This window comes from Antedon bifida, chromosome 5 (genome assembly GCF_963402885.1).
Source record: "Antedon bifida chromosome 5, ecAntBifi1.1, whole genome shotgun sequence".
In the NCBI taxonomy this organism is placed as follows: domain Eukaryota; kingdom Metazoa; phylum Echinodermata; class Crinoidea; order Comatulida; family Antedonidae; genus Antedon; species Antedon bifida.
Window position 1 is genome coordinate 16111545 of NC_136230.1, and position 17046 is coordinate 16128590.

At 32.7% G+C, this 17046-nt stretch overlaps 2 protein-coding genes across 2 annotated transcripts; both read left to right on the forward strand.

The window, feature by feature from the left end:
* Positions 1-7: 7 nt before the first annotated feature.
* On the forward strand, positions 8-4736 carry LOC144843362 (integrin beta-1-like). The gene is made up of 3 exons (XM_078700153.1): positions 8-116; positions 710-876; positions 4650-4736. Exons 1-3 carry the CDS (start codon positions 74-76, stop codon positions 4734-4736), a joined length of 297 nt encoding a protein of 98 aa, XP_078556279.1. The 5' UTR covers positions 8-73.
* A 2016-nt stretch (positions 4737-6752) lies between these two features.
* Positions 6753-16804, forward strand: LOC144843363 (organic cation transporter protein-like). The gene is made up of 10 exons (XM_078700154.1): positions 6753-7163; positions 10210-10313; positions 10834-10988; positions 11888-12056; positions 12497-12626; positions 13200-13285; positions 13797-14005; positions 15628-15736; positions 16038-16247; positions 16732-16804. Exons 1-10 carry the CDS (start codon positions 6753-6755, stop codon positions 16802-16804), a joined length of 1656 nt encoding a protein of 551 aa, XP_078556280.1.
* The last annotated feature ends 242 nt before the right edge of the window (positions 16805-17046 follow it).

A 17046-nucleotide genomic window follows, 5' to 3' on the forward strand; every position in this document is an offset into this window, starting at 1 on the left:
TTTCACAGTAAATGGAACTGATCCTTGTACATACAAAGATGAACTTGGTTGTCTCTTCTCTTTTAACTTTGTTATGAATGGAACAATGGAGGTGATTCTGGTACAGAAAATAACATGTAAGTAATGTAAAAAGAAAACCCCAGCAAAATGAAACCCAATACATTGTCTAAAGCTCTGTCTACACTATCAAACTTTATGTGACAAAAACATGTGCCCATATATGGTGATGAAAACTACCGTAATGGGTACATTACACTTTTTTGTCAAACTATTTTGATAGTGTAGACATAGAGCTATATATTGAGATCTCCGTGCACTTCACACACGCACACACACACCTTCATATATACAGTATACATCCCCTCATTTGACAGGGACAATTTGATGGACATCAGCAGGCATACTGAACTTTTTTCACAAAGAATTATCAAAGAGTACAAGTAACCTGTATTCTTTGTATATTAAACATCTTTTATTTTTCAATTTGAGACTTCATTAATATACTAGACTTGTTTGTACAAAGTATGTGAAATGCATGATAGAGTAGAGTGAAAAAAATGATTGTAATGGCTTTTTTGTAGGAAATATTTGCAGACAAATAAATGTCAGTCAAGTGCAGCAAACACAGCTTGTCTTGATTCAACATGTGCAACACTTCATGTTAATAATTTATATGAATGTTTATCAACATGTGGTACTTTATTTTCAGCTTGCCCAGAAGGAATAGATGCCTTATGGCTGGCTATTGGCATCATTATTGGTATATTACTAGTTGGTCTAGCCCTTCTGCTGGCCTGGAAGATAGCTACATATATATATGACAAACGAGAATATGCTAAATTTTTGAAAGAGTTAGAAAATGCACGAACAGATGCGGTAAGCAATGATTATTTTTCTTATCTTGTAGTTAATAATGTTTATTTATTTATTATTTATGGTTTCCCTTTAAGGACCAGACCATTTTTATGTAGAGTCACCACTACATAGCATCCAAGTTCACTGTAGCTGATGTTCCAAGAAAACATTATTTATTTTAAACATTTCTATTTGCATTTGAACTCTCTATCTATCTCTATATCTATTTCTAGTATGATTATGATGTATCGTAGTATTGTAATTGAAAATGTTAAATCTAACAGTACTAATAAATACCTTTAATTAAAAGTATAAGTATATATTTATATCAATTTTTGTGATTAACATGCATTGCATTGGAACATTAGCATTGAAAATACTAATTGAAATTTAATTATATGTTTATGAAAATATTACCTATACATACTTGCCTTTCTTTCAGAATATAAATCCCCTTTTTAAATCTTCTACAACAACCTACAAGAATCCAACATATGGTAAATAGAAGGTTTTATGCAAGATGTTGGTACCTGTTGCCAAACAAGACCTCATTCAGAACCATCCAACAAGGCCCGATCAATTTGATAACTGATACACAGTGATACTAGACTAAACGATATCAGAATAATAATTTATGGTCAAGTTCAGAAAGTAACTCATCAAGCCTGTTATCAGAAAAATAAATGCCCACTAGGCCACAACTGACATCAGATCAAAGTGACTTTACCAGATCCACAAGGCATGTTAACATACCATGAGATACTCTCCACTAGCCCACACAGTAGGATATCAGATCAAAGTGACTTGTCCAGATCCACAACGCATGTTAACATACCATGAGATACTCTCCACTAGGCCACACAGTAGGATATCAGATCAAAGTGGCTTGTCCAGATCCACAAGGAATGTCCAGATAATTCCAAGAGGCCTAACATCACTTCAACATAACATAAACCAAGGCAAGCCATGCATAAACAACATGATTTATTATCAGACAACATTCGTTATTAGAGTAACTGGTTAAGTTGCTACACAACTACAGGAAAAGTATATAAATTGTTTTGCAATAGTAAACCTTTCATAGATGACTGTGATGATAATGCCACACCTTTTATGACAATTAAATAAGTTTAATAGATTAAAAGAAATACAATTGTAATAAGTGACTATCAAACATGCCTTGTGAATGATGGCTCCTCTGTTAGTAAGACATATTACTCATCAATACCGGCGTTTTGTATGGTATTTGTAAACCCGGGTGTTTAACTTATTATGGTTTAGCTGGTATCCAGATAAAGATCCCAGAAAAACCTTCAAATAATATTTAATAATACCGGATGTCGTAAGCCAACACAAAATATACCACATAATTATATAAAATGGTCTGATACCTGAAACTAACAACCAGAGCATCTTGTCAAACAGAATTCACAACAGGTATCTGACATGAAGTTTCTGTACTATAACTTGAAGTATTAATTGATTGGCTAGAGAGCTAACTCCATATTTAACAATAAATTGTTCTATTCATTACCATAAAAAAATAAGTAATTTATAAAAACTGGACTGTACGTTTATGTATGTTTATATTTTAAATATATATATATATATATCAACAACTGAGGGCTAGTGCTGTTCCGCCGTACTACGCCGAGAGTGTTAAAGAGTCGCTATCCAATCGAGTTCGAACCATGAAAGCCCCTGCCAGTGGTCTAATGGTTAGGACATCTGCATATCTCAAGCAGGCGGTCCGAGTTCGAGTCTCGGTTGGGGCGACTTTTTCTCATTCTCACAGATTTCCTCATCTTTATCGTTTCAAATTAATTAATTAAATTTCAGTATATCACCGGGCGGTTTAGAATTAATGTTCTTTGCCTGTTCTGTTTATATATATATATATATATATTTTCTGACTCATGTATTCTTCATAATATTGTAAGTTATTGTTTTATATTAATTATTACTAAATAATACTTTTGAACAGATACAGTGGATAATTTTAAAGCACCAGCACTGTCTCATCATTTTGCTGTAACATAGTTAGCACTCTAGTCAATCTATTAATACCTCAATGGTACTAGATCATGCTGAATTTGGTGCTAAGTTGCAATATGTGATAAAATTAGAGGTTGATTTGACAAAAAAATTAGGATTTAAGAATAAATTAGAGTAGCGTATAGTGGTGTGGCCATGTCTTCTGCCTTTAAAAAAAAGTGCTTTATTTTATTTAAGATAAATATTTTTTATAAAACATGTGAAAATGTTGTTATTTGTTCACATATTTTTAAAATTATAATAATATCTTATATTTTGACAGTATAGTGAGCTTACCAAAAGTACTGTAATTGGTTACTCTATAGTAAACCTTAAAGCACAGTACTGACTGTATAAATAAGAACTCCCAGCCAGTGTTCAAGGGAAACTCTATTAAGCTTGGTTCCCACTAGGATGCAGTACAAGGACGTAAGCCGCAACGCAAGTTCGAATAATCTTTTGCGTTGTGGCTTACGTCATTGCATTGTGTCATTGCATTGTGTCATTGCATTGTGTCATATTGGTAACCAGACTTTGAGGGGACACTGGTCCTAAAGGTGTCCCCTTAATACAGTTTCCACTGTAATATTTATGCAGGTACATAACAAAGATGGGGGAATGTTCCCTCTTCTATAAAAATATCCTAAATATCTAGTTTTTTGATTTGATGATAATTCTCCAATTTATACATGGATATGTTTCAAAAGTTTAATTATTAAATTAATACATAAAAAGTAATATAAAGCTAAAAAGAATATTTATAATGTTTAAAGTATTGAAAACGTCAAAAATCTTATATTTATCCTTCCTTAAATTCACGATATACACTTACTACTGTTTTTTTACTTGGGCCATTCGGCAATGTATTCATTCTCTATTATACAATCACAGGTCAATACATAACATTTTTTTCTTCTAAATTTGACTCCATTTACATTAGTTTTAAAACTGTACAAAGGTCATATAAAAGGCAAACTGTTCCATACTGTTGGGTACTATAAACATTAATAAGCAGTACTGGTTGTAAAATCATATTGTAATATTACTACTGTTTTAAGTTTGTATTTATTGTTACTTTGTTATTTATGTGTATATTATTACTTATTTAAGACATAAAAGACGTTTACTATATAATTTCAATATAAAATGTAATAACAAAAACAGATAACAACGTTTATGAACCATTGTGGAACCACTTTCAAGATCAAACAATAATATACATAATATACCGTAACACATCGAACAGAAGTCCATCTCGATATCAAGCCCATGGCTTCTTTTCAAGATACTATGGGCTTCTTTTTCGAAATAGACTGTATTATAATGTCAAAGGAATAGAAATTTATGATCGTGTTATTATTTTGGTATCGATATATTAATGACCTTGCAACCATTTTTAACCATGGACTCGTATATTTATTCTACAATTTATTGTTTTCCAAATGCTACTTTTATTTCATCTTGCATCTTCTTCTTGTCTGCTTCCTTGGCAAATATATAAAATTGGCAGAGAATGTTTTAAAAATCAGATATGAAAAATCATTAATTTAATCATTTTGCCATTAGATTTTGTATTAGAATAATTTAATTCAAGTTTAATGTCAATCTTTAAATAGACATGTTTGATGAAATAACCGTCTTAAAAAAACTGTTTACCGGTACATTATTGATTTTTTTTAGTATCAATGTGGTAGGTAGTGGTAGTCAAAACATTGAGTATTTAGTAAATTTAATATAAACCAATTCTTATTGTATTTTAGGCCTATGTAAGAGCACAAGCTCGTACAGGGATGTCGAGTCGTTCGGTTCAAAATAATTCTAATCCTAAGGTGCCCTTTTCAAGTTAGAAACCAGCAGCGAAAGTGGTAAATAGGCCTCATGACAATTATTTGGCAAATCATTCATCTACTACTATACTAGGCCTATAGCTATATTTTCTTTTAAAAATCTTGGCTATGGACTAGGAACAGCGAAGAGTAAGACTCGTTCATCTTTAAAAATTACAGTACAAAGCTCCCGGCCCTTCAAAAAAACATCAACAATAACAAAGTTGATATTGCTTTTTATTTTATTGTGAATTACTATAAAATAGTGTATTTATGTAATTATTAAAAAATATACTAAACACAATCACATCTAACCCAATTCTGTGACAATAAAAAAAAGGTTTATCTGATTTTCCAACAGCATTTTTTATATAATCTTGTAATATATTTAGGCCTATAACTTAGTTTACACAATTTTATTTTTATTTATTTTTGTAAATAATTGTATCTGATCTTAATGTTGTACTAGCAGAAAGAGATCGGCAATAATAAATAGCTATGTGTGGCCATGAAGGCACCAACTTCAATTTGTATACCAGGTATAATATAGATCGCGTTTACTTATTATGAGTGTTGATATTAACTGTACGTGTATTTTGCCATATACTTTTCATTAAATCAATTGACTTTAGTACAACCTTTACGTAACGTTATATTTTAGAATTATGAATGCTGCTTTATTAGTAGTATGGCCTGTGTGGTATATTACGGCGTTGTATCGTCTTCTCGTCTTTAAAATCGACAGCGTAGGACACTGCGATGTTTCGCAATGTCCAACAGATGAAGTAGTGCGCGCGGTGAGTGTCTTTAGAACCTTATGAATTTAGTGTATGTATATAATGTTTGAAACATTAAATTAGTTAAATGTAATCCGTAAGTGCCTTGAAAAAAAAGCTTGTAATATTTTGTATATATATTTATAGTATTAACCGTACACAAATGTTTTTATAATAGGCCTAGCTATATTATTATAAGATAATATCAAATAAAACACTTTATCACATCATTTTTCCCTTTGTGTTACGTCATTGAATATAGCCTATATTCGTCTATTGATCCTTCTAATATAAGTTGTCAAAATAAAGTACCGGCACAAACATTTCTTTTATTTTACGATCTATAAATTTATATTATAACTTAGCTTAACATACGAATGAACAGTAATCTTTTACTTAACCACCAGCAGATAAATATGGATACTGTATGTAATAGGATACTGTATTCATTTCTGCAACAGATTTTTATTTTATAATACGGTCGCGTTTAGTCTGAACTACGCGCGATTTTATGAAATTTTCAATACAGCACTAGTTTATAATATCAAAATGGTCAACTTTCTACAGAGCTTTACCATTTAAAATGCACACAATAAATGTCCTAAAACGTTGCCGGCCATTTTGAGCATTTCAAATTATCATTTCATTGTCCGTCTTGTTAGCGTCACGCTCGTATTATGCACGGCGTACAAAACATACTTAACGAGGCCATTTTTATGAACTAAAACGAAACACGACATGTAATTTAAACTAATAATTCGTGCGATTACAGCGCCTCAGATGCCAAAAGGTGACAATAAAAATTATAGATGTACAATTTTTTTCCGATTAGTTGTTCCGAAAAATCATCATATTGCAAACTTATTTTTAGGATAGAGAATAATAATCATATTTCCATCACCGCATTTATAGGTTCTATACAGCGATTTGGCTTAAAATTGGTAAAAAGAATAACACATGACGTCTCATGTATAATTCAAGCTTAACAGACACAAATTGCAACGCCCACTCACTGGTAATAGGCCTATCAATAAACAAATAACTACTACAAACTTGTGGATCAAGTCTAGCGAATCACCTAACCGTAAAATGTACACACGCAACAATAGTGGACTAATCGTACACGGCATAAAGTTTTATTAGCTGCTCTAACTTATAAAATGATGATGGCTTCCAATTGGCCAGTGCAGTGCAGTCCTCTCCTACTCCAGAGTTTTATTCATTTTATATAGTCACATTAATATCAACTTCGTTTTACAATATGGATTTTGACGATGTTCTAAAACTTCTTGGCGACTTCGGTCGCTATCAGAAGCGACAGTATGCCATGGTTTGCCTAATCGTCATTCCTGTTGCAATACATAGCCTATCGCATGTGTTTATCTCCGCTAAAACAGATCACTGGTGTGTCGTACCGGAGTTACAAAACTTTAATTGTACAAACAGTGATTCAGTCGAAAGGGAAGCATGTATCCAGATAAAACAAAACTTAGCAAGACCTAAAGATGATGTAAATACAATACCAAACGAAGCACAATGCTGGATGTATACGAGCGAAGACATCACGGAAGCACTTTTTACAAACAACGTATCTCGAGAACTTGACATTACATTGTGTACAAATGGATGGGAATACGATACCTCTCAGTACAAGTCAACTATAATCCAAGAGGTAAAGTCAAATATAGGTAGTTACGTAAACATCTAAAATAGTCCCATGCTATGATATGCTATATGATACCGTAATGTTGGTAAAAGTCTCAAAACTATCTTGCTTAGTACTAGTGGAATGAGGTGAAGAAGCCATCTCACCACCACTAACCACTGGAATTGCATTGGCTCGAACCAGTGTATTGAGTTTCGAACAATTATTTTATATTTTATATAGGCCTAATTAATTTCAAGCTGGAACTTTGACAAATTTTTATTTAATTTCCGGTCAACTAAAGGTCCAATTCTATAGATGTTCTGACCTTGGCCCCAAGCATAGCTCAGTCGCGCACCTACGGTATCTTCTATTGAAAATCGTCGCCCACCACGGTCTTAGTGTATTTAAAATTATGCTGTTTTATATATTTTAATACAATTAATCGATATCGTAATTGGTTGCTAATAAAGGTTCAAATGTTTCTCAAATACGAACCCCTAAAAGAATTATACGCGTTTGTTTCTTTTTGTAATACAAGTTCCTAGAGACACCGTGTCGAACCAGGGAGATACCTCTCCAAACAATGGTTAGAGAGCACATTATCTAGTACAAACCCATCCTTTAACTACAAAATTATCACAGAATTGGCGTTTTGTTGAGAAAAATATTCCAGTGAGGGTTAAATGTCGACATTTTGTAGGAGAAGAGATATTGTACGCGTTGATGTTATAGCTGAATGGCATACGGTGGTAGAAATTCACACTTTTCTGATTGTTGATCAATATGACAGTTTGTCTTTCTGTGTGGTACTGCAAGGACTGTATTATGAGGCTGGGAACAGGATTGCTGGGACAGAATCTCCACTCACGCTCACGGAGGTTCAACTGTATTAACCATTTAAAAAAAGAAATGATTAGATGGTCACTTTATCATGCACGATTGAGTGTGATGCTTTCCGTGTTACACTTTGTAGTATAGGATAAGTATAAATTGCAACGTTATATTGTCAGTATTATACAATAACATCTTTCATGAAATGTTTATTAAAATGAATGAGTCCATGACTCTAATTTTTATGATAGTAGGCCAAATGGTATAAAATTTATAGGTATTAAAATTAAAAATTAATATTTGTTAAAATATCGAATAATAGTCATAAACTTGGCGCATACTTAGTTACTTACAAAACAAGACATTTCAATTCCTTATAAATGCTTTGTGAGTATAAATAATGCCGGCGCCATCCATTGAACTTAAATTACCACAACTCCAAACATTTCGTTTTAAATTCAAATGACACAAAAAAAGACCCGAACGTATCTTAAAATTATGCTGTATCAACCCTTTTTAATCAGGTATTCTTTAAAGAGTTGTTAGATAGTACATCCAATTTAATTTAGGTTTACCGAAAACCAAACTAAGTGGGTCAGGGTTATCAAATCTACGGTGGCCACGGCAACTTAAAAAAAATATCACGGCAATTTACAAAAAATGCCACAGCAATTTAAAAAAAGCCACAGCAATTTTTAAAAAAGCCACGGCAACTTTAATATAAAACATCACGGAAACTTAAAAATAAAACACATCAATTCAACAAAAATACCACGGCAACTTAAAAATGAAACACCCTGGCTTTTAAAAAAAATTGCCGTGGTTTATTTTGTAAATTGCCGTATATTTTTTGAAAGTTGCCGTGACGCTTAAAGGCCACCGTGCACGCCACGATCGAAAGTATATTCAATGAGTGTTCGCTCTACTTATAATGACGTCCTAATGATTGTGGTGGTGATTTTCCCCCTTTGTTTGTTATTACGTTGGTAGGTGATATTGTTAGAGCTCATTAAGACACTGAATAACATTTCAAAGTAGCCTACTGCACATTATAATATATAATCGTAAAGAGCAAATGATGCATGTGATACGATTATAACGAGTCACACAAATCAAAGTTAACTAAACGAATTAATACCATGCACAGTTGTAGAATCACTAGTCCATAAGAAATTCGGCGAATCTCGGTTCGCCTGAGAAGCTGGTTCATCCTGAATCTGGACGTTGACTAGATCATTATCAATAATATAACTTTCCAGGGCAACCTATGTAGTACTTGTACTTTCGAAGCTGGAAATGGGGTATCACGACATGTCCACCATCGTATTTGGTAGGCCTACTTGTGAAATGTTAATTTACTAAGAGCATGGATAGAATACTTATTTTCTCCATTCTAGGAGAAAGTGGAGCTCTATAGCATTCCTGGTAGTGTAATCGGTCTAATTGCACATAATAGTTCAGACAGGAGGTGGCGCCAGTTGTGAAGTAACTCATCCAGGGACTCTACGTGCAAATTATTGTAATTGAAATACTGCAATTTTGGCAATTCTTCAGTAAGATGTCTCTTTCGATACGTCTCTCTCTTTCGGACAATTTACTTCAACATAGCGGCGGTATGACGACCAAGTACAGAGATCACGTCTAGCATGAGTTGGCTGTGGACGCTAATACATTATAATAAATCGTGCGGAAACCCCAATGGTTTATGTTATGATTATAATACATACTCTCTAACGCAACTAAATAAGGGTTACAGTTTATACAATTTAATATTATTCCCCTTTGTAATCTAAGTGTATGTTGTTGTGCACTTTAACAAAGAATTACTTTTTGCTGTGGTTAGGAAAGACGACGATCGGCACAAAATAAGTCGAATACTAATGCCTTATTCAGAATGTTTGAATAAATAAAATACGAAAGTTGAAAGATAATTAAAAGAAAGAGATAATAAACATATAGAAGGATCATTTATTATTAATATTTTATTTGTATATGCTGTACAGCTTACTGCATGTTTATTAAATCATTTACAGTATCAAATTTTGTAATGAAAATGTATAAACAAGAAGGTTATCATATTATTACCAAACAGTGTTTAACGACGTCGATATTACGAAGGCCTGTAATTACCGTGGCTTTTTTTGTAAATTGCCCAGACATTTTTCCGTAACATTTTCTTTTAGTTTATCATTTGTAAACCATTATCTTGATTTTACCAGTTTTTGTTTTTTAATTTCAGTTTGATCTTGTCTGTGAAAAGGCCGCAAAGCCATCGCTTTCACAGTCAATTTTTTTTGTTGGAACACTAGTTGGTTCACTTGTTTTTGGAGCTTTAGCGGACAAGTAAGTATTTTGGCATTTCCTAACTGAACAGACGACCGGCGACGTATTGGTCTGTCTGTAGTTTTAAATGTAGGGGTATATGTAGTTAGTAGATTTTGATGAATGGTCTTACTTATATATTATCATTGCGAAATTCATATGTCAAATGTATTTGCAACTAAACGCTTAATTAATAGAACATTCCAATTATTTATTGTTTTGTGTTTGTTATATCAAATGAAACATCCTTGTTGGTGCTATGAGCTAAACAGCGAATGTTGTAACCGTACACATAATTTCCATTGAATTGCTCTATAATCAAAATCACAGTTCGCATATGTACCGACTCAAATTATCTTTCATATACTAAACCACTCTTCCGTGACTTAAAAACCTCAAATATCTTTGACATAAACAAATTACAGACATCCCTTTTCATATATCGACTTACCAATAAATAATTCTTTCAATGACACTGTATTTGGGATTATGATTTATTACATGATACAAATATGCATTTTTGTTTTAATTTTCTTCATAGGTTTGGTAGGAAACCTGTTTTGTTTTTAGCTGTAGGCTTACAGTGTGGCTCTGGAATATTAACTTCCTTTGTGAAATCGTTTGCTGCTTACACGGCGTTGCGATTCATCACGGCGGCAGCAAACATTGCTGTTTTCATCACTGCCTTTGTTATAGGTAGAGTATTTTAATCTATAATTTGAGTTATAATGCATTATGCTCAAGGGCGGTTTCTAGATGTTTCTAATTGAACCCAGCTCCATATTATACATATAAAGCAACCGATATTCCCAGATTCTTATCAAAGCTCTAACCGTTGTTTAACTTCGGTGACCTGACGAGAACCGGTTTTTCAACGTGGATAGGCCGTATGCCTACATACATTATGCTTTATATATATATATATATAAAAACATAATAAATCAAAGAGCTGCATAGGCAGGATATAGAAAAAAATCAAGATCAAATAGGTTAAAACTGCCTCAATATAGATTTATTTTTACGACATGTTTCGGGCATAGCCCATCATCAGGTGAAGAGAATTGTAACAAAGGATAACATATATAAGTCACAAAATTACATAATAAAACAAATCAGCCAATCAAAGATGTTAACAAACAAAAGGCATAGTTATAAAGGCACACCTCCAAAAGCTATGGGGTACAAAGCAGAAATGGTTGCTTATAAAGCAGGAAATTTAAAACAAAGAAAAAAGCTTCAAGTGTAAATAATTGTTAATATGTGAATGTCTCTGGCAAAATTAATGTTTAAAAGATCTAAAAATTGCCGGAGCAAACCTTTAAAACTGTAATGTTAGTATACTAAATGCCAATTTACAAGAACGAACGTTAACGGTAAGCGGAAAACAAAATTAGCATATATAGAATCTGTTATTTCGTAAGACATTTACAAAACAAGGAGCGATTGAGTGGAAACCCGCTCATGATAGATACAAATTCTACGTGGTACGGTTTTCCACCTACCATTATCCGCTCGGATCGTCTGTATAAATTGGCCTTAACCTGTAATGATACACTATTATGGTATTTATTTTTGTTCATATTGAATCTCTTTAGGTACTGAGACTGTCGGTGTTTCCAAACGAACATATGCTGGACTTGTTATCGAATTCTTCTTTGCATTTGGTCTAATAATCATGGCAGGACTTGCATACTTTATCCGTGAATGGCGAACTTTACAGCTTGTGGCTAGTGTACCTGGGCTATTATATTTTCTTTATATACCGTAAGAGAAAGTTCCAACACTGTATAAATACCGTAACACTTTTTGCCTATTTTATTGTTTTATTGTCAAATATTCAAGTCCATAACATGAGTTTTGCCTTTCCTTTTGTAATTATTATAAAGAATACAACACAAAGAGCGAAAGTAAATTGAAGTGATTAACATTTTTGTTTTCATTCATTTATTTGGCATAAACGATAAACAGTGTCACCAGTGTAATGGTAAAACCTGTATGAAAATATTAAAAGCTATCAAATACGATACATTAACAAATACATCATTGTTTTGTTAAACTAAAATAATTTTCTATATAATGTTTTAACATTATAGTCCTAATAGAAAATTATTTTAGTTTTTTTAACAAAACAATAATTAATGCATTCGCTTAAATTCTTGACCGAAATTACTCTCTTTAAATACAAATAATCTCTCTTTTTCAAGATTTTTCCCAGAATCAGCACGGTGGCTGATTTCTCAAAAAAGATATGATGAAGCAAAGAATATAACTGAGAAGGCAGCAACTGTAAACAACGTTAATTTGCCAACAGATTTTCACTTTTCTGAACACATGGTACGTATAATAGTTATTACATATAATCAGGTATATGAAACGTTATCGAATATTTCTTAATTTTAAAACAATGATTGTTTATAATATTGAAAATTTCCAGTAATAATAATATTCATTCACATACAAGATACAAAATGTTTTTTATTGGTTTTTCCTGATGGTAAAACAATTACAATATATACAGAGGTTTCAACAACGAACGGATTTAAAGAAGCATAGAGACATTACAAACCACCAGAATTGAATACTGTTTTAATTTATAAACGGTGAAGATGTATATGTATCTTATCCCGTATCTTTTTAAAAGTCAACATGGGCACATTTATCTTATTTCTTGGTTCTGGTATTCATTGATAGACAAACAATAAAAATATGAAGATAAAAATGTATACACCTACACACGAAACAAGGGTATTTCATTAAGTTATCAACAGCAAAAGAAATGTATGTTTCCTTAAATGAAAACGCACCTTTCTATTCTGAGGTAAGCTTCTTAGATATTTTGACTAGGATGTAATTATTTTTAAGTTATAACATTTCTTCTATTCACTTGCTGAACTTTTATATTTTCAGGGTACACCATCTTCACTCATGTCGTTTCTTGATTTATTTAGACCATGGCCAGTTTGTAAGCGAACATTTAATGTTATGTTATGCTGGTAAGTTATGCTTATAGTATGTTTACCTGATGTGTACGGCTTTTTTTTAGGAAACACTAAACGTCTACACAAGCAAAATTTTCATTTTGTTTACTGCATGGTGACAAAACTTAAGGAACCTCAGGAAACTTCTGAAAAATAAAAGTTTGTCTCCACTTCCCTAAAGCATATTCTACACTAGCATAATTTACATAACAATTTGGAGATGGTTTTGTGCCTTTTGGACACTAGTTACTGGAGGCTTTTGGCGACCTAACTTCTGCAAACTAAATAGTTTTCAGAACAGACATTGGAAAACTTCCTTTGTCAAACTCGAAATTGGCAAACTAAAGCTGTCTATTACCTTAGCATCTACCATTGTTTGGAGAAGTTTGTTTGCCTGCTGTTACTGGAGTCTGTCATTTTGCAGGCCTTCTTTAAACTTCTTCAAACGATGGTAACGATCAATACCGTGACTATTTTTAATAATAATAATAATTGTTTAAATATTTAAATATTGTTTTTTTTTAAGGATTGCTGTTAATATCTCTTACTTTGGCCTCTCTCTGAGTACTTCTGATTTTGGCGTTAATCATTACATATCTTTTCTTGTATCTGGTGCTACCGAGATACCAGCCTATGCATTGAGTATTGTAGCTCTGGACTATTTTGGACGCAGACGATCTTTATCAGCAACATTGTTACTCGGTGGCGTTGCTTGTTTACTGACTATTTTTATTCGTAAGTAAACAACAACACCAATAATGATAATAATAAAAGAATTTATAATGCCCACAGCTGCAGTACATACATGTATAAAACCATTTATGTTAAAAAATGAATAAAACAAGTTAAAATTCCATAAAGGTCTACGACAACTAGTGATACTAAGGTAATTAAACTGTTTGTTTAAAGGATTTGGTATTTGCTTCCATAGTCTAGGAAAGGAAACAAATACAGAATTAGCTTTCGAAAGTATTACCTTTCGAATTCCAACGTAAAAGCTTACCCGGAAACCTTTCAGTAGTTTTAATATACTACATTATTATAAGAATGAGGACAGTAACATTTCAGCACATTAAGTCCTAATAAAAGTCTATGCAATTTAAACAAGTCATCAATAGATAATAATTCTAGCACTTTCAATCTATACAAATGATGTGTCCCAGGAACCTTTCTAAACATCATTATCCTTGTTGCTTTTCTTTGTATACGTTCTATTCTATTAATTAACTTCTCAAATGGTGACCACATTGAAGATCTTGTTGTACGCGGTAAACTTTTCCATAATAGAATGAAAGTCATTTCTGAGGCAAAACAACGTAACTGCGATATTCTGTGGCAAAACAACGTAACTGCGGTCATTCCATGGCAAAACAACTAACTGTGATGATTTTAAAAACAATGGATTGAAACTCAGGGGCTGCGATCACTAATTATGCTGCCTACGAACTAGGTTGGCTTAACCAAGAGTGCATTTGAAGCTAGGCTTAGCCATTTGGATCTACTATTTAGGATATAGTCTTACTTGCATTATTATTACGTACAAACAATGTAAAAATGGCCATCCTACTAGGCTAGGCCTAGTCCTAGTTCCAATGACAGTACTGGGGTAGCCTAGTAGGCCTAGGCTAGATTAGGTAGGTCTGTCAAAAATAATAGCCTAGCCTAGTTTCAAGCTTGCCTGAACTTTTTCGTAAATATAGTTAATTTGCCTGGCCTGTCTGTCTAGCCTACTTTTAGTTAAAATCGTTGCTATGCATATCGTCATGCATCAGCGGTTTCTGTCTCAAAATTACGTAACTGTAGCTGGTTGTGAAAATTTGAAGCGAAAATCGTATGCATTTCCGTGGCAGGACAACGTATCCGGTAGATACGTTGTTTTGCCTTGGAAAATACCAGAAGTATTTGTTTTTTGCTGTGGTTCATAAATTTGTAATAATTCCCCAAATGTAAAAATCTCAAAAATGACAAAAATGCGAGTTACGTGGTTTTGCCTTGGAACGGCCGAACATTCTCCAGCTGTCCAAAGTCTGATGGAACTCTAAGCAGTATAGTGTCATCTAATGATCTAAGTGAGCGAGCTGGTTAATACGATACAAGATTCTACTCAAATAATAATTTTGAGCAATATTCTGTAGTTCTACTGTGCTTTAAATGTGGTTATGAGTAATTCATACTTAATCCTGCGATGAACTGGTAGCCAATGAAGAAGATCTATGAATTAAAAGTTCGTCTTAATTATTGGTGATTCGTACTAGAATCACCTATTGATTTTTTATGAATAAATATAGTAAGACATCACTGTGTTTTGTTTTTACCAATAATTGACTTTGTAATATATTTTTTATTTTGTTGAAAAGCAATGGGAATAGGACGACTGACAGTAGCGATGGTAGGAAAGTTTGGAGTAACCGCTGCATTCGGTATTATATTTTTCTATACTGCAGAGCTCTATCCAACTAATATACGGTTAGAAATATTTTCTTCTATTTAGTGTTTATATCTAGTCTAGTTCAATTGAAAAAAAGTTAAATACTGTGTTAAACGAGCAACTGTTCTAATAATGCACATCATCTTTTTACTTCCCTATTCAACTCATAAAGAAGAAACAATGATTCTCGCCATCATTTTTATTTTGGCATTGTTATAATCTAGTTCTTTTTTATTGTAATGTTGATATGTTCTTCTTTCCATAATGATGATGATGTAATGATATGATATGAATGTATCTTTGTCAAACTAACAGACTGCTTTATTCATTTGGCAATAGGTCAGTTTCTGTTGGTATTTGTTCAACATCTGGTCGGATTGGAGCCATTCTATCACCATATATCCTCCACCTGTCAAAGTATTGGGCACCACTTGCAATGTTAACATTCAGTGTATTAGCCATTTCATCTGGAGTACCTGTTTTACTTTTACCCGAAACTGCCAATAGAAAGTTACCAGATACAATGGATGAAGTCACACAACTTAGAATGTAAGGGTTTGGTTGCAAATGTTTCAAAATTTGCATTCAGATTGTACAAATATACCGCAGTCATTGAAACATAATGGGTTCAGTAAGATGTCTAATCTATCAGGGCACGAATTATGATTATTATGTGTGATTTTTTGTTTTGTGTAATTATTAAGTTAATATTTGCATCAATTGTTGTCAGCGCTAGTAACAGCATGTTGCTTTGGTAGGTCTGTGTGTGTGTGGTTTATCTTCTTTCTAAGTTTACAGCTTCGTTTCGATCAGGGAAGACGTGTATAGACGTTGTATGCCTATGTTACTGGAATACGATCACTTTTGAATATCATGGTCTGAACAAACATGTTAAAACGTAAAATAGCTATTTTAGTTTAAACTAACCAGCCGTACCTTGGGTGTATTTGTATAATTTCTTTCACTTCATTTTCTACACTTTTTAATGTCCATTAATATTAATTAATATTAACGTTTTATAATTTATTTTCAGATCTGTGACAAAATTATCGTCAGCAGAATTAGGAGAAAAAGAAGCTATGACACAAACAACATTGATATCATGAGAAAGGTTACACCGACGTACCATGATTGACTTCCGTAAAAACGTGAAAAAACAGCAGTTCCCAAAAAAAAAAAATCCAGTCTCCTGTGGCTTGCTCATAAAAGCAATTGGAGTGATAAGGTTTATTAAATATTCAACGCTCTTACACTCTGTTTTAATCAACATTATGATGTTAATTTGTATCAGTACTTATAGGTATTCTATAGAATATATCCCAAAAAATTAATGAAAATCCATATAATA

Coding starts and splice junctions, on each gene's coding strand:
- LOC144843362 (XM_078700153.1), top strand. CDS start 74: ATGAATGGAACAATGGAGGTGATTCTGGTACAGAAAATAACAT. Junction 117..709: donor TCTGGTACAGAAAATAACAT/GTAAGTAATGTA, acceptor CTTTATTTTCAG/CTTGCCCAGAAGGAATAGAT. Junction 877..4,649: donor AAAATGCACGAACAGATGCG/GTAAGCAATGAT, acceptor ATTGTATTTTAG/GCCTATGTAAGAGCACAAGC.
- LOC144843363 (XM_078700154.1), top strand. CDS start 6,753: ATGGATTTTGACGATGTTCTAAAACTTCTTGGCGACTTCGGTCGCTAT. Junction 10,989..11,887: donor CATCACTGCCTTTGTTATAG/GTAGAGTATTTT, acceptor GAATCTCTTTAG/GTACTGAGACTGTCGGTGTT. Junction 16,248..16,731: donor GAAGTCACACAACTTAGAAT/GTAAGGGTTTGG, acceptor ATTTATTTTCAG/ATCTGTGACAAAATTATCGT.